The following is a 24906-nucleotide window of genomic DNA, read 5'->3' as shown; positions in this document are numbered from 1 at the left end:
AGAAGTTTAAAAAAACAAGTGTCTCTGTGACGCTCGTATAGTTAGGACCTTGTTATGGCTTTAGTTGCTACAGATGCTCATTTTCAACCAATGAAAATTACTCACGCTCAATCATTCCATCAGATTAGCGGTATAATAATAAAATGTATAATTCTATCCTATCTTTTTATAATGAGCACACTAATTGAATTTTGAAAGATGTATTAGTCTATATTAATTTAATTCCATTTTGGAGAATGCATCTAAAAAATAAAAAATAATCAGACATGAAAATGCAGCTTAAAATGTTTTTATTGTTTCAGATTTTTATTGAAGAATGGAGGAAGAGGGTAGGAGCTCTCAAGAGGAGGAGATCATGGTAAGATTTGTCTCTTCATCTTTTTCTTTACGCCTTCATACCATATGTACAGTGTATTTTTAGATGACTTGAAATTTCATTTGCTCATTCATGATGTACATCAATGGAAAGTGGTGAAACATCACTAATTGAGGCAGAAAAGCTAGTCCTAGTGTATTGAAAGTGTACTTGTGTGTTAATGTGTACTGTGTTGTGGATTAATTCATTCACAAAAACACCTAATCAAGTCAATGATTTATTAGGCTTATCTGATGAAAAACCTTGTACAGTTAGGACTACTTTATAATGGCAGTGAAGAAAGATAGAACAGCGTTGCCAATTCTCTGCCTGCCACTGCCTTCTATAGAAGATATCTGATACCAGTAAATATGATGCAATATTAACTGTTTATCTTTTAAAAATAATAAATTATATTTTATCCTCTAATTGCAATATTTCAACTGTGATTTGTTCAAATTGTAGCAGGATGAAGTGGATGCGATCATTTTAGTACATCCCAGAAACTGCTTGGAAAAAATTTTGAAGATGATTTGTGGTGAACTGATTGCCTCATTCGTGCTACTGAGTGGTAAACAACATTATATAATAGCCGTTTGCGAAAGTGCTGGGATGGTAGATATTGATATTCGCCGAATTATGTGAGTATTATCATAGAGTAAAGATACCGTTTAAAGGAATAATACCTTGTAGTAATAATTTGACTCTCGTATTAGAGACCACTTAGGGCCGGTTTCCGAGCTCGGGATTTAGCCAAGTTCTAGACTGTAAACAGCTGGAGTAAGAAAATTAGATTTCCAAAACGGGGCGTAGTCGTAGTCCAGGTTTAAATTAAATTTCGAAAAAACTAGAGAATTGAACACATAATTGACCGAGCGAAGTGAGGTCTAAGATTCAACTCGACGGTTTGGCATTTCTCTTAATGTTTAAATGTTTATATGTTACGCATTTACGGTGAAACGCGGTTATAGATTTTCATGAAATTTGACAGGTATGTTCCTTTTTTAATTGCGCTTCGACGTATATACAAGGTTTTTGGAAATTTTGCATTTCAAGGATAATGTAAAAGGAAAAAGGAGCCTCCTTTTCCAAGAGAAAATAGTGAAAATTTTCATCTATTTTGAATAATTTATGGATGTTTCATTTCGTCAAGGAAAAACGTTTCCAATTATAGAAACGAGAAAATAAAGATTATCATAAAAACTACGACTAGGCCCCGTTTTGGAAAGCCAATTTTCTGACTCCAGATGTTTAAAGTCTAGAACTTGGGCAATTGGCTATTGAAAATGGTTGAATACGTAATGTACCCATTTTTTCTTCATTGCAGTTTACTGTTCAAATCTTGACCTATTATCAAAATTAAAAATGAAGGAATCGAATTTATATGAACGCCTAGGTGATTCCTGATTTCTGGAAAATTAGAATGGAAGTTGAGAAATATTCTAGCAGTACGGTAGCAAATATAAAAACGTATTATTAGTCCATGTACTTGTTTTTTTTATAATGTTCATATCATTGATTTGTTATCACATTTCTTTTATTGTTTCCTTAGTACACCGTCGAGGGTATCTTGTAGAGAAGACTATATTTTGCCATAACTCCGCCAGATAGATGTATATTTCATTTTTCTCTTAGAAAAAAGAATACATTTTTAATACTCATTCAGTCTAATCAGACGTGATACATATTCAATACCTACTAATTTTTCTGTCGATGACCATATTTTTCAGGAACTCATTTGAAGTGTTCAGTAAAGAAATCACAGTGAATCGGCTTGTGAGGGGACTCATAGTACCACATTTAGCTAGAAAACGCCTGCTTCTTCTTCATGCCAGGTTCTGTTACAACTTGGCTGTTATGTTGCTGGTCAGATCGGAAAAACTACTGCGTAAGTTTATAATTTGTGTCATTTGTTAGGATTAGATAGAATTCTTATTAAAAATCCCCATCATGTCTAGAAAAAACACATAACGTAGCAATTTCAGGAAGCTGATCAAATTTCAATTAAATAAAGCTTATATAATTTTGCTTCAATAAGAGTTTTCTTTATTGGGCCGTGTCACACATGACTTGTGGTCTTCTGATCCGATTTTGTTACTTATAATATTATAATAGGCCTTCATCAATATTTTGCTACTTCCAGATTAAACAGGGAAGCTCGAACCATTTTCCAATGATGTATTCGAAGCTATATCCGCTAAGTAATCTGATCAGTGCGAGATCGGAAAGGACCTTAAGGCTGTCTTAAGGCAGTTCACTCTGTTTTATGTATTGGGTAAAGAACATCTGTCTTACCGGTACCCAAAGCTGTTCTCAATTCCTGTATTCAAAAATTATGAATACCTATTTTATATAGTTTGAAAATCCCTTATTCTATGATCCAATTATTATATAAAAAGTGGACTCAAATCAATTCAAGTGGATAGCATAACCTATAATTTTTATTCATTCATAACTCTACCTTCATTGTATTATCATTCATCCCATCATCATCATCACCTAAGCTTAAAATACTTCTAGAAAGTCGCCTTTGTAAAATAATAAATAATAATATATACGCTCATCTTGATCAGAATAGTAAATGATAGTAATTTATGTACATTTCCCATAATTTTATCATGTCTGTTCAATTTTTCCAGGTGACGTCATTTCCTTGAAGACATCTTTGCGATCAAAGAGAAGATTTGAACAACTGTTGAACCTGGATTTTTGGTAAGTTCCAATTTGAGTTATATTGTTTGCTATTGTTCATGTCAAGGAATATATGTAAGCTAAAGGTGCAATTTCTTAGAGGCGACGTGTCTCGAACGGCGCATGTTATAGACAAGCCTTCTTATAGCTGCGCGTTTCGAACGGCGCGTGTTGACACGCCTGATGGAATTGCACCTTACGGCACCAAACAATGAATAATTGGGATTTTAATAATTTATCATGACAATATTGAAATATTATCCTTAATATTATTAGTTGGAGAATCTTGTTCAAATGTTTTATTTGGAGAGAGATTATTGTGACCTTTCTACGCTCCATTCGTATTTATTCACTGATAAAGTAGTTTGACAAAGAGTTTATTGACAAAGGCAGTTTTATATAAATTATCTTCTATTTATCTGATGATCAAAGCTGTAGATCCAGTTAAGTCAGTAGGATGTAAAAAAGTTTTTCACAAAAAAATGTGCCACAAAATTTATCAATTGTCTAAAATTGTTTAACATCAAATCACATAGACAAAAACTCAAAGCCAATCGTCTGTGTAGGCTGAACTTCAACAGATTAGTAACATTTGATGTAAATTTCACAAAAATGTCAGTACAACATTGAGCTATCGATATGTGGCTTTCGCCATTCGTATTCTCTTGAAATTCTGTCAAATTGTTACCTGTACGATATAGAAATCATGTATCACATGACCACCTCCTCATTTTCCAAAATTTCGAAGTCTCAGAAACTTATTTCTAATTCTAATAAGATGCTCAATCATACATTCTCTTAAATTATCTTTGTAAAATAAATATTCAGCTGTTACCATGGTTCTCACCAACACTGTACATTGGGTACAATTGTATCAAACATTCGAAACTGTTTGAGATACCGATATGCGGCTTTCGGCATTCAATTTATTGTAAAATTCTGCATCAAAATTATGTTTCACATTACCACCCTCCCATTAAAAATAAGAATTTGTATTCAAGATGGCGAATTAAAATTTTGAAACCACAGAAAAGTAGTTTTTTCAATACATATTGGATTCCCAATGAAACATATTGTCAAATTATCCTTGCAACAGAAATGTAATCTGTTTCCATAATTTTCACACACTCTGCTCAAAGATTGTTGAACTAACTACCTACATGCAAACAAACTTCAATAAAATTTATGATTGCTTGGTAATAAATAAGCAACCCCTCATGTTCCTGATATTAAAAAATGATGAGGTGAATTTATATTAAAAAAATATTGTTTCTTTTTATAATCAAACAAATGGGGGGTGATTCCTGCCAGAATATGGATAGAGTGTTCAAGCTTCAAAAAACGCTGTAAGCTCAATTAAAGGTATTATATCTACATGATCCTGTAGAAATCACTTTATAGAACTAGGCATACTAACCTTTACCTCTACCGTATTTATATCTATGAGGTGATCATGCATGTTAAAAGAAAGACTATGTCTAGAAATGCTGATACACATAGATACAATACAAGAAATAGAGGAGACTATGCTTCACAGTATCACGGAACGGCTCTTTTTGAAGGAAAAACCAACATTTATGGGCCATTTTATTGGAAAGCTCCCTACTAATTTAAAAAATTGTGAAGATTTCCATATTTTTGAGGAGTTGAAGAGCTTATTGATGGAGTATTCTGTACCAGGGCAGAGTTTATGTGTAGAAAGGGTTCCTTTGTGTGATTTTCTTTCCTTTTTTGTGTTACTGTATGTGCTATAAATTTTGACAATTCCTATACTCTGATAAGAGTCTCTAAAGTAACATCTAAAGTAAGAGTCTATTAAAGTATCATTACTATTTTAGTAATCTATTGAAAACAAACAAATCATTTGTTGCGCAGTTTTGACGAAGATGAGCCTTGGCCGACATTCGTCTTTGAGGAGCTACCTCCTTTGTCTCCTCTGGAGAGAATAACAGACCAGGATCCGGGACTCTACCTTCTAGAAACTCTTGAAAGAAGTGGAGGTAAGCTTGATAATGTAAACTTGCTTGAATTCTTTGACATTCATCTAAATACTAATGCAATATTAGGTTATTCATGTTTGGCTTTTTACACTAATATGAATGCCAAATAAACTGACATTGTTTTTCATTACTCATTTCATTATAGTTATTTTTTAGCATTTAATTAATCCAATAATGAAAAGAGTTTCAAAGTCTTAGAGGAAATGGCTTGATTTACTTGAGTTTGTGACCTAAGCCCGACATCACCTACCAGGGTATGCCTTTAGAATGCTTGCCACCATCAGGCTCCTCAACGAACAATCCACAAAGGGGTTTCCCTTCACGAATCATTTCATTCAAATTTAATGTTAGATAATGCTCATTGACTTGAAGATGTGTTAGCTACAACGATTTTTACATGTAGAGAGATTACTTGCATGTAATTCCCAATTTCGAATTTTAAAAGGTTTATAAAAACACCTTAATACTCTGATAATGAGGATTATTCAGCAATCCCAACTGGTATCGCAATACATTATTACAAATCTGTGGTTTGTTATTAATTACCATCAATGAATGAACTATACTAAGTTCTTTGAATGTACTATATACCATGTTTTCCCTTATTTTTAGAAACCCATCTGAGATTATCTTTTGTTTCAGCTTTGGAACAGCATTTGCTCCCCGAGGATGAACCTGTGAGTGTATTTCAAGTACCTATTTCAACTTAATACTGATTTTTATCACAGTTACTTCCTCATGACAATGTAGAAGTTGGCACCTGTAACTTTGAAACTGTTAACATTATTATAATATCCTGCCGAGCAATATTACATCTATTTATCACATATAATTGCTTTGTTCAGAATATAAAATAATATATAATAAGCATCTATGATAAATAATCTTCCTGCTCTTCGAGGGTTTTCTGAAACAAAAGTTTCTATTGACAAATGCAATCCAACTTTAATAAAAACAATTATTGATTAGCATTTATTAACAAATTGATCAACATTTTTCAAACGTTTCAAACCATTCATATTAGAGGAAACTTTAGTTTTTGGATTTCTCTAGCCAATTTTTACTCCAATCCAACTATTGAAAATCGAATTTTTCCAAAAATATTCAATCTAATACTTAATACTTTTTTCTGTTATCAAGATGAGACCAGTTGAAATAGAAGAAGCACCCAACTTTGTAAGTATTACACAAACTATTTTTCTTCTGATTTCTATTTTTTTCCATATTCAGTTTCCAGTTAAAGTTTTACATTATCATGACTTGGAAATGTTCAACTAAATATGCCCACACTGCTTCCATAATTGAGTAAACTTTCTATCAATATTCACTTATTTATTGATTACGGTGATGATATATCCTAATTTCTTTCATAATACAAGCACAAATGATCTTCAATCCTTGGAAGAGGACAAAAAGCCAAGCCCAAAACTGGCCCACTCCCGAATTTTGATTGATAAAAGTTTCCAAAAAAATAGGATTATGATTTCACTTGTATAATAATATATGTTAAAACTGATGTTAATTTCAGTGTACAGTAACGTCTAACTCGTCAAAATATGAAGGTTTAATTATTTAATTATTATTGAACGAAAATCCTAAATAAATGCTGCAAATCACCCCGAAGACTTCTGCTACTGCAGACATTGACAACATTAACAGCTAGATGGAAATTCGATGAGAACTACTATCCAAAAATTAGTTGCCAGCCCGGTAATCGAACCCGGTACCTCCCAATTGCTAGTCAGGAATGCTTGCCCTTACACCAAACTGACAATCTCCGGATAGCAGCGCTCATTTTATACGAAGCCATAGCGGCCAACTAGTTATTCCGGATTCCATCCGTTTAATTATTTACTCGTGTCTTTCACTACCTTTCAGTGAAGAATACAAGTAAAACAGAATATCTTATTTTACAGGGAATGCCTGCTGAAATTATTTGGGATACCGATGCAATTATCAATTGGTGAGTAGAAAAGAATTTAAAAATCCTCTTCCCATATTATTGGCTTATGGTCCAATTATAAGAAAATGCTTTACTCAAATAATTCCATTGCCTTGTATTCAAATTTAATTCTCTCGGAAATGCAAAGTCGCACACAGATTCCTCCTGAGTAATCTTTTATTCAATTAAAATTCATCACTCAATAGTTTTTCTTTAATAAATCATAAAATCATTACATTGAATCCGTTCCATCTAGGTGTCTTTACTATTTTCCTATCTTTTTCTATCCATTCTCTTATCGACTCATATGATGTCATAGTCCAGCTCTACATACTAGAATCTATCAGACGTACTTCTAGTTCCCTAGTAATAGAGAGTTCATGTAATTTTCAGGCTTCCTGAAGAATTGAGACCGTCTTCATTGTTTGGACAGGAGCTAAATGAACCTGAGCAGGTATGTAACCTATTTGCTTCATCCTTCATTCCATATATGAATACGTTAATAAATTATTTATTTTCTTAAAAATAATACAATACAAATTTTTACAAATGACTATTTTATACATGAACAGATGTCAGTTTTATTCCTCAAGGAAATTGACGTACCTCACTGTAGCAGTCCATGTTATGAATTCATCCACAAAATGAAAAGCTAATTAAAAATGTTCAAATAAATTTTATGCTATTGTAAATACTAATATTTTTAACATTCACAATAATTATGGACGCTATTTGAAGTTACTGATGCACTTTTATGAGACTTTTCAGATTGTAGATTTATGAGAATATGATGTAGTACTGTAATATAAACATTATTTCGTAAAAAGACATCGGAATGCGTTTTTCAATACAAAAATTTCTCATAGAGTTTATTGTCATTTTCAGATTATTATTTTTTATTCAATTTATTCAAATCAATCTTGAGCTACGTTTCAGCATTTGCCTTTGCTTTGAAGACCGTCAATAAAACTGATTTAACTTGATTCAATTCTCCATTTGTATATCTGATTGTTAAGTAGATTCTTTACAATTATGTAAAAGTAATATTGAAATTAATCAATTAATCCAAGTTATAAAATAAAAGAGTTCATTGAGAAGTGAATCCTCTTCCATTCAAGTATAATATTCTAATGTATCAAAATCTTAAAGGTACAAATCTTCTGATAAAATCTCTTGCCATATTACAACGACATCAAGTAGAGTAGAGGAATCGCGAAAATGTCCAATAATAAAATTTATTGTGACATTTTGAATTGGAGCTTTATTTGAAACTCAATATGGATATACATTTACATTTTTTTAAAGCTGTTAATATAAAATTAATGAGAGACCATCTTGGAAAAATGATCAAACTTCACACACTAAATTTCGAAAATATACATGTATTTTATTATCAATTTATTGATAAAAGCTCCTGAACTCCTGAAAATCGAGTACAGAAACAAGATAATTGATGTTTGAATTGTTATATGATTCTCATAACTAGACATACGAGTAGTCTTGAAATTGAAAAAAGAAAGTGGATGCTAAATAGCATTTTTACGTTGAGTTTGACTCGTTTTTAAAAATTCCCATCTTTTTTTGTATTAACTTTAAACCAATTATTGTCATTCGTTTCCAGAAAAAGCTATTCTGCTCAATTTGCAGATTTTCAATTCTTGAAAAATGCCTGATGGCAGTTGGTGAGTAAAATGCCAGAAAAACTTCGGTAGTGTGCATCTTGAAGGTTTAACAATTTACGCATTTTTGGTTCAACTGCTTAACTCTCACTGTATGTTATCAAAATCATCTGTAAATAATATCCTAGAGATAAACTCTTCATATAGTGAATACAGGAGCTTGCTTGTAACATGAATGTGTTGTTTTTTTGTGATTGTGCACGTAATCCATAGTCATAAAAGTATTCTGTTATTACTTGATAAATAATTAATAAGCCGGCCAGGATAGCCGAGATGACTTGGGCGTTGGAACTTTCAGTCTGCTAGCACTAACTGGTCGCGGGTTCGAATACCGGCGGTAGGCATGGACGTTTAATCATCTCATAAAATCTCTCGCACTTTCTATTACTCACACACCAGCAAACATCTCATGTAGCATCATTCGCAATAAAAATTAAATATAAATGGATTGTCTTATGAATAATATTTCGATTCATGTTCCAATGTTTTTAATTAAATAGATAAAGTGCTCTGAAAACTAGAATTAAGACTTTCTTATCTACCTATATCTGGAGGTGCTATGTAGTTTATTCTTACTGTCTAATACTGTGATATGACTTTGTGACATATATAGGTGGTATGTGGTGTGGGGATGGACTTATGAATGTATGGCTATTATATGTGGTACAAATACCAAGTATATAGAATGATTGACACCTCTAGTCTTTTAATGTTAGACTGTATAGGTAAAATTTATAATATACCATATTATAAATATACCATATTTATATTCATTTAGAAAAACAATTGTAAATAAGAATCAATTGTGTGTAGCAGCTTCAGAGAGCTTACGGAGTTCTTCAGCATTGCAAAGTACTTTTGTTAAATTTTTATTGGAACCGATATATCTATATTCATTGAATTCATAGTACCATATCATGAATATCACAGTTGAATAGTGAATTTTCTATGACTAAAAATAACAAATAACTAGCCATCTTACTAGCGAACTAACTCATTATTTATTTAACTTTGTATCTGATTATTTTAATTATAATGTAGAGATTGAAGCGTTGGAGCTTTTCATAATATGATGGAAATTCAACTCGACTCGATTCCGATTGTCTATTGATTACAATCAAATCAAATCCTTATTTTTCGCAAAACATAATTACAGTGATAATGGTTATAGAAAAGGAAAATACAATATAAAATGAACAATGTAATACTATCAAATAGGGTAAAATACAAATAAATTAAACGCGAAGTCCCTGCAAGGTTTGAAAAAAACCTGAGCGCAGAGAAACAATGTTTCATTAGAGGAATAATTTTGAAAGATACCATTATAATTTAATGAATGGTTGACGGGGCTAACTTAGTTCATTGAAAATGTATGAATCGTCATATTGTGAAGAACAATAAATTAATAAGAGGAGACTTGCTTTGGCGTGATTACTACCAATAAATTGTGTATGCCTCTGAAAAAAATGGAACTTATTCTAAATGTTTAGTTGCTTCTAAAGTCTTAGAAGTAAAATTTACCAACGCGTCTAAATGTTTTTTTTTCATTTTTTCTCTATTGTTTTTACCTATTGTTTTAACCTATTTTTTAGTATAATTGCATTGAATATAAAATATCCTGAGGTAGAATAGCTCAACTAAAGGAATATCCAACTAACATACGGCACCTCTGAAGCCAAAAATATGTATTTTTCTTTCTTTCTTTCTTTCTTTCTTTCTTTCTTTCTTTCTTTCCATGTGACTTTTCCTTCTAGTAAGTTGGTGAAATGTGTACATTGGTTTCTACTGATGTTTGTAAAGCGCATGCATCCACTGCCATTTACAAGATAATTTATATTATTGCTGAAAATCTATTCTCCAATTCTATGTATGTTATTAATGTATTAATGATTATTTTCTGTGAGAATACACGAGAGCACTCTCTATTTTTTGTTTGCTAGAATTTATTTACTTTTTGGAATGTGATGCATGGCTAGCGAAAACTCACGGTTTAGGGATCACTGTATTTATCTTGGATTATGTCGGTACTTATATTTGTACATATTATACCTGCAATCCTTTAATTCGATTCTATTCTTCTCGAATAATTTCAAATCTGAAGTAGTAATAAATTGCCTACTTGATGAAGAAAATCCTAAGTACCTTATACTGTATATATCTATTAGCTATTATTTTATTAAAAAAATATTCTTACTCATCTATTTTACTATCCTTGACGAACTACAAGTTGATAATCCGTTTTGAACTATTTTGACGACACTACTGTCTAATTTAGACCAATTTACAGTCAAATTAGACTGTAGTATCGTCAAAATTTAAAAAAAATTAAATATTCTTGTTGCTTGGAAATACTGTCAAAATTCAAAATTCTTATTCATACTCAATAAATGTATAAATTCCATGTAATATTTTTGTCTTTTCAAGTCAATACTGTTTTTTACTATTAAAAAACTGTCCAATTTATCTTCCAAAATCTGTATAGAAACTTATATAGCCTATTAATTGAGTATAAATGATATGATAATTTTTTAATCTATTTATCACAAACTGCGATGTAAACTCTTAACATTTTTTTCTGGCAGAATTAGCTGAACTGTATTGGAGTGAGAAATATATAAACATATGAATAAGCTTCTTAAAGTATAAATATATTTAACGGAATAAATATATAAAATAATGTATCATAATTTTTTATACTAATTATATGTTACTTCATCAATGTTTTAGTTGTGAACAATTACTGTGCCAGTAACTCTGAATAAATTATTAATTTTTATACGTTGGTTGATACGTGGTTATGGTACCTATAAAGGTACCCATATATAGGCACCTTTTATTAGGAACTGAATTTGAAGAAATTATCAAAATACCAAACTTATTCTTATCGGGAGTCCGATTAGTGTCCGCCTAGGGAGGCGTCAAATCTGCAAACCCGTAGAAATCAATCTGAAAAAACAAACCAATACATAACAGATTTTTGAAAATTTATAGATTTGAATGTAGACCTAGTGATATGAAAATCATTGAAATCTATAATTTTGTCATGTATATATTTTTGCTCAAGGGGCAAAGTAAGAAAGCAACCATTGTTGAATAGTTCAGCGGATGTTCAAATAATTTTCTCTGATGAAATGTGATTTTGGTGCATTTTCAGGTTAATAATGGCAAAGTGCAGCAAGCACTGCCGCCGGCACCAGCTCAAGAACCTGAACCTCCGCGTCCTAGACCACCGCTGCCGCCGACACCAGCTGAAGAACCTGAACCTCCTCGTCCTAGTCCACCGCCTCGACCCAGACGAGTGCAACCAGTTGATGATGCATTGAATCGCATCTCCACAACTAACCACCTCAACCGCTTCCTTAAACTTACTCTCAAGGTAACATGTTTGATGAAAATCATTCGAAATCAACATTTATTTTCACAGATTTGCTTGTAAGATTCTCAGAGAATTCATGAAAAATATTCCAAGTAGGATATTAAAACCCATTTAATAAATAGCACATAAAAAATATGCTAAGTAGGATAGATCGGTAGTAATTGAGTGAAAGAAAGATAGAAATAAAAATTATTCTCTGACTATTGGTTTGCTACTCACTACCTCAGACCCGCTACCTCAATTGAAATTGAAATTATCTTTATTCTTCTTCTTAGAAAGTACAAACAATATACAATATAGATATACAAAACTTGAAGAAGGTTCCTCACATGGGCAAAGCATGTGTGCGAGGAACGAGTTCTTTACAATTCCATATACTTGAATATACAATGATAGATATGACAATGATAAAACACAATTGAAGAACAAAACAATGTCAACCAATAATAAGCACTAACCATAACATATTACCAAAACAAAACAAACAGAACAACAATAATTATCAGTTACAAGATATATCACTTACAGAAGTAAAATGATAATTATAGTATTAGGATACTACAAGTAATTAAACCTAAAAGAGACATCCCAAATACACTCAAAATCCCTCAACACACCGTACACATTAAATTTCGTATAAATTCATTTGAACTTCCCTATTTATATATTTCATTCATATTCTATATTCCTTTTTAATATTATTGTATACTTGCGATCTTATCACATTACTCGAACACTGTCGATCAGAATAAATTGATACTATATAATTCTCCATTTCCTCACGATTCACACCAAGTATCCATTTGTTGACTATTTGCTTGAGATGGTTTGTTTTATTATTTACGGGATTTTTTATAAATTCTGGTAGCTTAGGGAAAAGCATATTGATTTTATAATGCGAGGATGTTGTTGTGTCAATAATTTGATTGCTTCAATACATTCATTTAAAAAAATCTATTCAAATGTATTCCAGTTCAATGTTTGTCTTGCTTGTTACTCTCTCATACTGTACTATAATATGTAACACCTGTCTTGTATTAATTTCCAGAAACGTTTCCGTAAACGTAATTTGGAATACAAAAATCACCTGAAGCTGCTTCGGGAGAACTTGAGAGAATCTAATGTAGAATCTGAAGATATAACTAAAGATAAGGTGAATGTGCTTTCTATTTCCAACTTGGTTCATATATCAATTTTAAGTAGCCTATATTACTATCGTATTTGATAGTGTGATATTGACCATCTATAGATGTAATGTGTGCTTGAGTGAAGACATTTTTGGAAAACATATTACAATAATTATTATAGTAAGGTATCGTGTATTTTTTTCTCTAGGGCTACTTTTGAATATAAATAAAATTATAAATCTGAGTAACCTTTTTAAATTATTTCGTCATGACTTGTTTAAAAAACAAAAAGGGTATCCTTTTTTCCAATCTCTTGATAATGGCATTATATAGCCGAAACATGTCGCGACGAAATAATTTAAAAAGGGTCACTCAGATTTATATTTCTATTTATAAGGTATCGTGTTTTGTTTGATGTGATTGAATATAAAAATTGTATCCATAACCTCTATCATTGATTAATTACTCACTACCACCAGAGACATATAATACAATTTAACGGTATATTTCCACTATGCTACCACATACCACATTACAGCTTCAATTACGTGTTGTAATTTAGTCATTTGATGTTTTTAATAACTATTATACTTTCTCATTTCTAGCTTCCGTGCCCATTTTGTCCTGAAGAAATTGCAGTTTTGGTTCGTAAATTGTAAGTTCGAGCTAATGCTTGTTACTGTATAAAATCAGCTTAGAATTAGAATTAATTTATTGCTCTTGCTTTTGATTGTTTACATTTTTTTTCAATTTCTCTCTAGGATAGATCCTTGCCTTTGTTTCGATAGAGCATTTATAATTTCCCGATAATCATAAAATTATGAAAATTCATAATTTTTCCATGGCACCAGCTTTGGCATATTATATATGTGACATCACCTTACTTGTGAACATTACCGTACTTGTAAATTATACTTGTTATTTATAGAGCATAGATGGATTTTGTGAAAATTTTATTAGTGTTTCATTCATCTCTAATTTTGTGAACCCGTCTCATCTTATTTTCTCTTAGACTTGCTTCATATATCTTGGCAGAATACTACTCAGTTACAACTTATCAGCATCGTCAACCTTTTGTGGATTTATAAACAAAGATCAAAGCCTTTTCAAAATTCGTTGATAATTTAAAATACTAGTACGGTATTTTAGGCTAGAAAAATTACTGAAATTTTAATTACAAATTATGGGATCTATTTTTGTTTTTAGAATCAGCTTGAACCCATCTGCCCGACTTTCCGAACCAACTGACAATCAACATCTTCTAGGTATGTCTTCTGAATATGTAAGAAATTTGAGTTTTTCCGCGTAGATTGATTTTATCAATTTATATGTCTAAAGTTTCTTCACATAGTCTCACCTTTCTAGGTTTATTTCTTCACATGAGTGAAACATTGTTGATTCTCCAGTTGTTTTCATTTTATTGTGCACTGGGTGGATTTCGAATAAAATAATGATTTCGAATCGTAGGATCCTTTTAATTTTTCCAAATTAAGTAAATTTTAATCAATAGAATGTAAACTAAAAATATTTCATTCGTGTTGAGATTCGCTGAGTTTTCTGTAATCTACTTTCAATTTTCATGCTTATAATTTATTCTTAGGAATGCACCTTGAGTTAGATTATGCTAACTATATATTTTCATACTCTCTACGATGATATTTTTGTTAGCACTAATGATGTGAATTAGGATTAAGTATTCTTATAGTATTCATTGAAATAATTCAATTTTAGACTTCACCGTTGATTAGAAAATTTCTATCTTGCAGGAGTATCAGATATAACATTGACTTCGGAGCAATCTGTAAGAGACGCCAATGTACCTCGGGTAAATATGTTTATTTTATATTTTCAACCGATATTTTCTCAATTATATTACAATTTTTCCAGATGAAACTATTTTATTGGTTTTCTTATGCTTAGTTGTACCAAGCAGGGATCAGTTCTAAACTGGGATCACTAGACATACAATTCTTCGGCCCATATACACCACCTTGGTTTCAACGGTGATAGAACAGCTATTGGTTCAAACCCAGAATGAAACTCAGTCTGATAAATGCTACCATGCCTTCATGTAATCGTAGATTAGCAACGTACCGGTAGTTGGCGCATATGGCCCTCAGAAATTATAAGATCTTAAGGCGTTTCATCCTTGGTGCAACCCAACATTAGCAATAATATTTTTTTTGTAATTCAGTTAGAATGTAAGTGATGTAATTTCAAGTTATAGATTAGCCATAAAAAATAAATATCTTCCGTGGAAGTTTTTTAAAAGTGAGGGATGATAGATAAATTTTATAACGTTTTCAATTATCACGGCACTATTTGAAAATAAGATTTTCAATGAAAACTCCATTCTATAAAATATCAAATTGGGTTTTTTTCATTGTTGAATGTATCAACAATAAGCTCAACAAAATTTCAACCAGTTCCACTTATTACTCAACATAATTTCAAGCAGTTCCAAAATTGAGCCAATTTGAGTAATTACTTGAAAATTCTTGTAACAATACGTATATCTGGGAAGGTCTCAGTTAAACTAATTTTACATTGTAATCTTTTCAGACTCCAGCTGTTCAAGGATCAGAAGAGCAACTTATAACACCTATAGGATTACAGAAACCAGATGACGATGATATGGAACCAACTTTCATAGAGCATGTAAGTTTATTCTATTATGTCGATATTCATGATCTTATTTCTTGGTGTGACAACTTATCGCTTGCTTCACTCTTTCGCCAATTATCCTACTCAGGAAGTAATACCCCCACCTTTAATAACATTAATCTCTCACCGTAGATAGGGTTCATCTGTTCCACATCGACCATTCTCTCTGCCAAGTTACAGTAAGGATTTGAAGCTACAGAATGAAACTCAAACTTATGAAACTTTATTCTTTATTCAAAAAATAAATAAATATACAATCAAATACATCCCAAAAAGCAAATACAATATTGTTTCCTAATTTGTAATATGTGTTCCCTAGGCTACCATGTGTGCCTTGTTTTCCTTGTTAAGGAATACAAGTTAATATTTTTTAAGGAATATAATAAATAATGCTGAAGTTAAATAATGGAGCAAGAATAATAACATCTTAACTTGCGAGAATGAAAAAGTAAAATAGAACTAGAAATGACTGTAATTCAGCAATAAACCAAAATGAAGATGATGAATACAAATAATTGAAATTCTATGGAGTGCTAAGAAACCTAAGCAGCAAACTTATTTACATGTTATTGAGCAAGTATGATGTATGACACACTCTAGCATCTGATATCTGTACACTTTTTGATTTATTAGCTTTACTCAATGTACCTAGAATACATTTATAGAATACAATACTAGTATTCTAGGTACCTTGGCATTACTGCTTTATGTCAACATGAAGAACAATGCATAAAGGAGGTTCAAATTATTATTCAAAGCATTAGAATGTTAGAAATTCCACTTATTTGAAAACTGGGTTTCAATCATCCAATTAATCAAGATTCAGCTCAAGTTCAGCTCTTGTTCTTCAACATTAATTTAAGATTCACTTTTGATATATTTAAAAATAAAATTTATTGATATTTATGGATATTATTTCTTTGCAGATGTTGCCAACTACAGACGTTGAGATGCTGCCATTTCAACATTTTGTGCAGGAAAATGTTATTGACGAGTCGATGAGGATCGAACCGCAGCCGGTAAATCGATTATACTTGGCTTCATGTCTACTTAGAAATAAACTGTTTAGTTAACGATATACGAGGGTCATAGATCCACCACTTTGAGCCAGAGTCAAAACGGCAGAGACTAAAAATCTGATCACGGCATGTTGTTCTTCCATGGTGCAATTCTCAAGTGGACTCTCCATTGTTAAACTGAGTCAATTTGCAATTATGTCTACGAAATACGATAGAACAGCTGTTCAGATGTCATCGCAAGGTTGTCAACTTCATGTCCTAAAAGTTTCATTTATGGATCAATTTAGCCGTTTTTTAAAATTGGTAATTTGTCTCGTTACTTACCCTCGTAAATTCAATGTTAAATTATTTCTACTTTTATTTTTCATCCGTTAGTCTTGACTCCTTATCGTTATTTTCCAGTACTCAAGTAGATTTATACGAATAATATTTGTATAAAATTGAAACAGTTTTTCCTCAAATCTCGTCATAGTCATACATATCCATCTTCGGAGTAATTTCATAGAGAACACCGGGGCACTTTCTTTACTCTTATTCTAATATTACAAGATAAGCTTTCTTCTTCTAATTCCAGTTCAGATTCCTTACCGAAACTGGAAATGACTATTAAATAGAGATAACTGAGAGAGTAGAATTCAAGTATGTTATTCATTCAAACTTGTTTAACGCTCAGTTGAAAAACACAGCGTTTCTAAAAGATGAAAGATTTAAAACACATTTTATTTTCCAAAACATCACTTAGTCATATCAATTTAGTTAGATGTTTTAAGGTTTTTGTTATTGGCAAATGTTCTAACTTAATTAATAATTTTGGTATTGAATGAATTACTGTAGTTTGATTTTGTCAAATCTATATAATTTTTCATGGTATTTGAAGGTAGGAGAAACACCTCAAGAGGCTCCTCCTCCCACCATTCGACCTGAAAGTGCACCTTTAGCTGACATGACAATGCAAGAAATTCAGGAGCCGCAGGTATATACTCCATTTTTTTAATTATATTAAATAATTTACTCTGAAGTTGTATTGGTTCATGTTGAGGAGTTGATAGATACTGGATTGGATTTCTGGAATTAATATTTAATTGTATTTGATAGAAAACCATACAATGCTTTATCTTGCATAAATACGATTTAATAGTTGTAGATAAATAATTGAATACATTAATGGAGTAAGATTGTTACTGTGGAAAGCAAGAAGATTCAGTAAGCTTTAGAGGTATTTTCTAAGTAGAAGCAGCTAAGGTTGTATGCAATCATATCAATACAAAATATTCTTGATCATTGATTGATTTCCCTCAGCTTGTAAGATAAAACTCGAACTCATTTTTATTTTCACTTTGATGCATACTGGTTGATTATGACTTATTAATCAGACTTGGAATCTCCCACTAAATATTGTGACTCATTTATTTTCCAGGAAAATGTGGAAAGGATGATGCAAGAATTATTCCAAGAGCCAGAAAGTCCAGCTTTGACAGTGAGTTGAAAAATCGTTAACTATGGAAATCAATAATTATTTTTAAATCCACAGTAATAAACAGTACCACTCAATTAAATCCGTTAAATGGAAAATTTATCAAGGGTTCAGAATATAAGTTCTACAATAAATGACAATTTATTCTGTACCTTTGATGGATTTTCCTCAGCTTGTATGAGAAAACTTGAAGACATTTTTATTTTTACTGATGATGGATTATTATTGTGATGAATACTGGTTGATTATGACTTATAAATCAGACTTGGAATCTCCCACTTGATATTGTCACTCATATTTTTTCCAGGATAATGAGGGAAGGATGATGCAAAATTTATTCCAAGAGCCGGAAAATGCAGCTTTGACTGTGAGTTGAAAAAATTGTTAACTATAAAAATCGCTTGTCAACTGCACGTTAATAAACAGTATCCAATCTAATTATGTACAATGATGCGAGCCAAAACTATTTTCACTGAATTTTTGTAACTAAGAAATTTGCATGTTGCAAGTTGAGGCCATCTGGGCCTGGATTTGTTTCAATTTGTAAAATGAATTCCAGTCAGTCCTCAAACCTTTGGTTCACTTTATATTTCCTACATTGTAAATTAATCATTATAATTTCATTAATTATTTGTTTCCTCTTCTTCTCTGCCTTTGTCATAATATCATCATTCATCATTGTAATTATTATAAAAGGTCCCCATTCTTTTTGCGCAATCTATACGTCTTCAATATTTTAGCATAACTGGTCTTACTATTCTCAACCTGTATACTTCCCTAGTCATTTTGAAATCTACTCTCTTCACAATTCATGGTTTAAAATTCTGAACGTTGTGTTCTCTAGAATACATTGCTCTAGCTCATTGCTGAAGTTCAGTTGACTTCCTCATAGTCCTACATTTAGGCACAAACCCTAATAATATGAACTATGTTTTTCTTCAGAATATTTCAATTGATTTTGATGTTGATTATATTTTATAATTTGATGTTTGTGTAATTATTGCAATTTCCATTTTCAGGTGTCAGTGGTTGTTGGTGATACATCCTTTGTGCACGCACTACCCTCTCATGAGGTAAGCTTCAAAACGCATTGCAATTTTTACAGGTATTAGCGACAAACTAACCAACTTTTGAAACATATTATCCAATCTGAAGTTTAAATGAATACCAATATTACAATATGCACTTCTTAAATTATTTTTTTTCGTATTTTTATTTAAAAAATGGCATTCCCTCATTTTTATTAAAAAAAATCAATTTTGAATTCATCTACCTCTACCTAATTCATTGTCTTAGTATCTCCATGAGTTTTGTAATTTATTTTCAAATTTTACAATAAGTTTACAACTTATTACAATAAGTTTTTGTTAAAATAACATAGATGTGGAAGCGAAACAGATCTTTCTATATGAAATGTATGAAAATCGCATTAAATGTTCAAATTCATGTAAAAATTTGTAAATTTTCAAAGATATAAAACTTTAGAAGAAGAAAACGGTAAAAATTGAAAGATAATAATTTTAGGTTGTTTTGGTTTAGAATTTCAATCAAAATTTAAAAAGTTTTTCAAAACTTAAAACTGAAATCATTTTTGTGCTGAATGCCTTTGGGATTGTATTTGTAAATACTCTGTGAATAATATTGCAGTATATGAACAAATATTGTCATGGCAGGGAAAGTTGTGAGAGTGTGCGATAACAGGTGTATATTTTTGTTTCAGACCTTTTTTCAAATCTAAAAATGATTATTTTTTTGTTGTCAGGAGATTGAGCCAGAAGCGGTGCTGCAACCCGAAGACAACATTGCTGGGAGATTGAGGCCAGCGACTGCTAGGCGAAGGAGATTAGTATTTGAAGGATCTCCACGTAAGTCACTTATAAAATCTCTCACTTTTATTTCCAACTCATTAAGACGACAAATAATCATTATCACTGAGGTTGATCAGTATGCAATGGAGGATAATAGTTTCCATTCTGTGAATTTTCTTAGAAATTCCACCATGTGACAGTCCAGTCCATATTATTTAATGGTTCTTCAGTTCTAGTTTATTGTACTTCCCTATTGAGTATTTCCACTTAGTACCTCGCATATTTTGACAAAGTTGTGAATTAGTAATTTTGTAAAAATCTACTTTAATGATAGAAAATGATAATCGTCATCCAGATAATGTCTTGCACTGCCTCCTGCAGAGAAACTTGAAAAACAATTGGTAATAGATAATCTATAGTGTAGTCCACGTTATAATGGCAGTATTTGATTAACATTGGTGTTGCTATCCTTGTCTATCATTCGACAAAACATATTGCGCTATCTTTCTATAGCTCCGCAACGTTGCCAAATCTGTTTTTAGCATTGTAGAAATATAATTTATCAAGGCAGAAAATCGGCAACGCTGTTCTCCTATCTTTATCTACTGCCATTATAACGTGGACCTCACTTGAGCTTGGTAGCCTATGGTCTCAACCCACAACACATAGGATTGCAGTTGAAACTCTGTGCAAAGTTTCAACTTTCTTGATAATTATATTTTTATCAATCAAGTAATTAAAATGAATCTAATTTAAATTAAATGCTAGATAGAAACGTGAGTAAAACTAGTTGGAATGGTTATTGTATAACTCGAGACCTAAACATAATCTGAGAATTGATTCCATCAATACAAAATTTCTCGGAGTAATTAGCACAACATTTCTATAACAATCACTTATAGCAATGTCAATTAACTTGTCAAAGTTTATGAAAATGGGCTACATGTTACAAATTATATAACATATTGATAATTTAGTATATAGACAAGACTAGTTATGAACAAGTTACATAGTTATACTGCATCCACACTCTCGCCAAGAGCATACAAATGACGATGAGAACGAGAGTGTGGTTGGATGCTTTGCCTGGATTCGCCTTCATTTGTCTTTGCTTCGATTTTTGTTGAGACGAGGCGAGCGAAGGCCAGCCAAGCGAAGGCGAGTGGCCAGCCGAGCATCCACAAATGGTCACCTTGCAGTGTGGAGGGAAAGACCAACGTGGCCAAGCAGCGACTTGGCAAGCGATTTGGCCAGATACTTGGCGAGAGTGCGGATTAGGCATAACAATATAAACTTGAGTAACTTACATAAGTTACAGCTTTACTAGTTTATGATTTACTGTAGTTGGTTTCCAGTATTTTTAATGTGACGGTTGTTGCAACATTGCTTTTTAAATACAAATAAAAATCTCAGTACCCTTTTTTGAATTATTTTATCATAACATGTTTCATGTGATGGCATGATTCATTATCACTTGAAAATGGCATGAATGTTGAAACATGTTGTGATATAATTAAAAAAAAGGATACTGAGATTTTTATTTGTATTCATATTACAAGTAGCCCTATACAGAAAAGAGACAATAAAATTGCGTTTTAACTATAAAATAGTTATTTGTGCAACTAGTGTGCAAAGTGACAGTTTGCTGCACCGAAAGAAACGTTTACGCCCGAGCCGTAGGCGAGGGCGGAATGGCTTCTTGAGTGCAGCAGAGGAACTTTGCTCACATATTTCACATTAAACTTTTCCTACAGTTACCATTGAATATGAAAAATGAATAATTATGGGTAAAATGATGGCTGAAATCCATCAAATGTTTGTGTGTGTGATGCTGTTATTAATAACAACCTTAACTCATTTAAAAATTAATAATCTAATTGAAGTTGAAAATTCTCAGCCAAAATTCTCATTTTTATTCATTCAAGAATCAGAAAAAATACAGATAGAACAAAAAATTCACATTCAACATACATGCCAGCAGCTTGTTGGCTGAAATGAGCTGCAAAATGGCTGAACAAAACAAGATGGCTGAACCGACAAGCGCGCGACCTAGCGGGAAGAATCGTACCTAAGTTTGTTTCATCCAGCTAAAAAATTACTGAAACACGATTCAGAAATTTAGACTTTTGCTCAAATTACCGAGAAAAATGCTCAATGTAAACTGAGAAATATTTATAAAAATAACATAGACAACAGAGAATATTTATTGTAGTATTGTTATGTTTTTTATTATTTCTATTTATATGAATATCGAACAGTAATCATTTAACCTCAAAATTCGAATTTATAATGCATATTTGCTACTTTTCTCACTTCTTGCAGTTGAAAAGATAATAATTATTATTGATAATTATTATCAATAGAAAAGAACTATTATTTATTATTAAATGATGAGAATTCGTAAATGATGATTATTTAATTATGATTTAGATGAACATTATTCTTGTTTTGGATTTCTATTCTTGTTTGGGATTTTATCATAAATGTAAGGTAGCCATTGAAATGATTCTCATCTAAATGTAACCACAGTCATTGTTACCAACTTAATTTTTGTTTTCGTGCACTAATCCTCCATTTAACTCACCAACTATTTTGTGTTGCCATGTTGCAAATCTGGAGTGCAGAAATAGTTATTTGTATATCTAGAGTGAAAAGTACGACTTTTTCTCCCTGAGGGAAAAAGTTTGAAGCCCGAGGCGAAGCCGAGGGCAACAATTTTCCTGAGGGAGAAAAAGTATTTTTCGCTCGTGATGTACACAACATTTTTCCTCCATCTACATTTTTTTATAGAAACTGCAAATTAAATCATTCTAATAACTTACGTATTGGTGACAATGTTTCCTAACAACATAACCTAAAAACTAAAACCTTAAAACCGGTCGTCTGATAGGCACTGCTGATTGCGCTATCTATCGGCCAAAGTTGTAACAATCATATCAGCTGAGCTACCAAAAATGGCTGACTCCAGATCACACGGTTCAGATTTGAATTGCAGAATGCAGATCAAAAATATTTGTTGGCTGGTATTTTGAATAGAATAAAATATTTTAAAAATTGTATAAATTTTTATCGTCTACCAATATTAAGAATATAATATCATACAAACATATATTTCATGAGTTGATCAAATTTCTGGTTGTGGTATTGAAGTCAGTTGACTCAATGACAGACACCTCTATTACGCTTTCTCATCTGAGCTTAGACCTTCTAACCTATTACCATGTAAGTTTTTTAAATAGAGATGCTTCCCATGTTATTTAAATGGAGTCACTTTTACTCCCTAGGGAGTTTTTCTGTTTTTTACTACCTAGAGCGAAAAAGTGACACTTTAGTATTATGTTTCAGGGAGTAAAGTAAGTACTTTAGACAGTAGGTGGAGGAAAAGATTTTTTCGCCCCACTTGGATGTAATGAGCTGGTTTTCGTGCGTCATATGGAGGCCGAAAATGATTGTTTTCTGACCAGGCCGGTAAAAGTTTTACGGCCCTAGGGCTGTAAAATAACCTTGAAGTCAGCTGATTCTGATTTGATAAGAACGTGTTTACAAAATGGTTTATGAAACGGAATCAGTTTATGCTTCTAGAATTGAATAAGTATTCTGCAATAAGATACTATCATTCTATTTGGATGATTAAAATACAGATAAGATATATCTTATAAACTATTCAAATTCGATTTTCAGAGTAGGATAGAACTTCTAACCTAAACTTCTGAAGTCAATGACAACAAGCATTGTTGACGTTGACATTCAGATTGGCCAAATTTCAAGTGTGCTAAAACAGCTGTTCAAAAAACTTCATTATTTGTGTTTATTATTCATAAGAATCAAAACATTTATAATAATATCATCTTATTGTCATTTGGAAGAATAAAAAGTATAAACTCAAACTCTTACAATTGAACATAATCTTTTAGGTTAGACAAATCAGAATAAAAAATAAAACTACTTGGAAAATTTCCTAATATTCAGATTACCTCAGATTTGCTAGAGCTATGACCTTCCTGTTTTGCTTTCGAAAGTGCCTAATAAACAATTATTCTCATATTTATATTGTTTATTTTTCTGTGTGGCGAAAAATAACGTTCTCACCATGGGCAAAAATGTTTTTCCGGATCTCAATCTTTTCTAGTCCTCGGCCTACGGCCTCGGACTTGAAAACCGATTTCGAGCCGGAAAAGTCTCATTTTCGGCCCTAGGTGCGAAATATACTATTCCCGCACTAGAGCGGAAAAGTGAATCTTTGCGTTCTGTAATCAGTGCAGGAATCGTCACTTTTCAAGGTAACTGTAGGAAAAATATTATTAATTGGTTGATGAAACTTGAAATTCATGCCCAATAGCAAAAATGCTGAAGATACTTTATTTTTCTTAGGCCGTATAACGTATAAATTGTGTTGAGTCTGTTATAATTGATTCGGTTCAAACCAATGATTATAAATATTTGTATTGATATCACAGCCAGTCCTCAGCAGACAAGGAAACGCAGGATAAGGCAGCCAAGAGAAGACGATCCGGCTGGAGCTGATCTTGGTGGCCAAGTGTCTGAAGCCCCCTTACCCTTACCACAGCCCGATGTTCTCCTACCCCAGCCTGATGTCCCCCTAAAACCACCACCTGATGCCCCCCTACCACCACCTGATGCCCCTCTCCCTCAGCCCGATGCCCCTTTACCACAACCTGATGCCCCCCTACCACAGCCTGATGACAATTTCGATGACCTTGGAGTGATTCCTTTGACAGAACTCGAGCCTCAATTTTTTAATTCAAATTGA

At 32.0% G+C, this 24906-nt stretch overlaps 2 protein-coding genes across 2 annotated transcripts; both read left to right on the top strand.

Annotated features, from left to right (window-relative positions):
• Positions 1 to 250: 250 nt before the first annotated feature.
• On the top strand, positions 251 to 11977 carry LOC111057754. The gene is made up of 11 exons (XM_022345215.2): positions 251 to 358; positions 821 to 996; positions 2086 to 2243; positions 2995 to 3067; positions 4922 to 5046; positions 5689 to 5723; positions 6187 to 6222; positions 6963 to 7009; positions 7382 to 7442; positions 8610 to 8670; positions 11822 to 11977. Exons 1-11 carry the CDS (start codon positions 317 to 319, stop codon positions 11824 to 11826), a joined length of 819 nt encoding a protein of 272 aa, XP_022200907.2. The 5' UTR covers positions 251 to 316; the 3' UTR covers positions 11827 to 11977.
• On the top strand, positions 11827 to 24906 carry LOC111051498 (mitogen-activated protein kinase 7-like). The gene is made up of 13 exons (XM_039420536.1): positions 11827 to 12043; positions 13092 to 13196; positions 13776 to 13825; positions 14377 to 14435; positions 14937 to 14995; positions 15733 to 15828; positions 16761 to 16853; positions 17731 to 17826; positions 18271 to 18330; positions 18635 to 18694; positions 19347 to 19400; positions 20090 to 20192; positions 24593 to 24906. The coding sequence occupies exons 6-13, from the start codon at positions 15805 to 15807 to the stop codon at positions 24904 to 24906; spliced, it is 804 nt and encodes a 267-aa protein (XP_039276470.1). The 5' UTR covers positions 11827 to 12043; positions 13092 to 13196; positions 13776 to 13825; positions 14377 to 14435; positions 14937 to 14995; positions 15733 to 15804.

Source organism: Nilaparvata lugens, chromosome 1 (assembly GCF_014356525.2).
Source record: "Nilaparvata lugens isolate BPH chromosome 1, ASM1435652v1, whole genome shotgun sequence".
NCBI classification, from domain to species: domain Eukaryota; kingdom Metazoa; phylum Arthropoda; class Insecta; order Hemiptera; family Delphacidae; genus Nilaparvata; species Nilaparvata lugens.
The sequence above is the reverse complement of the archived record's forward strand: the minus strand, read 5'-3'. Positions and strand labels throughout refer to the sequence as shown.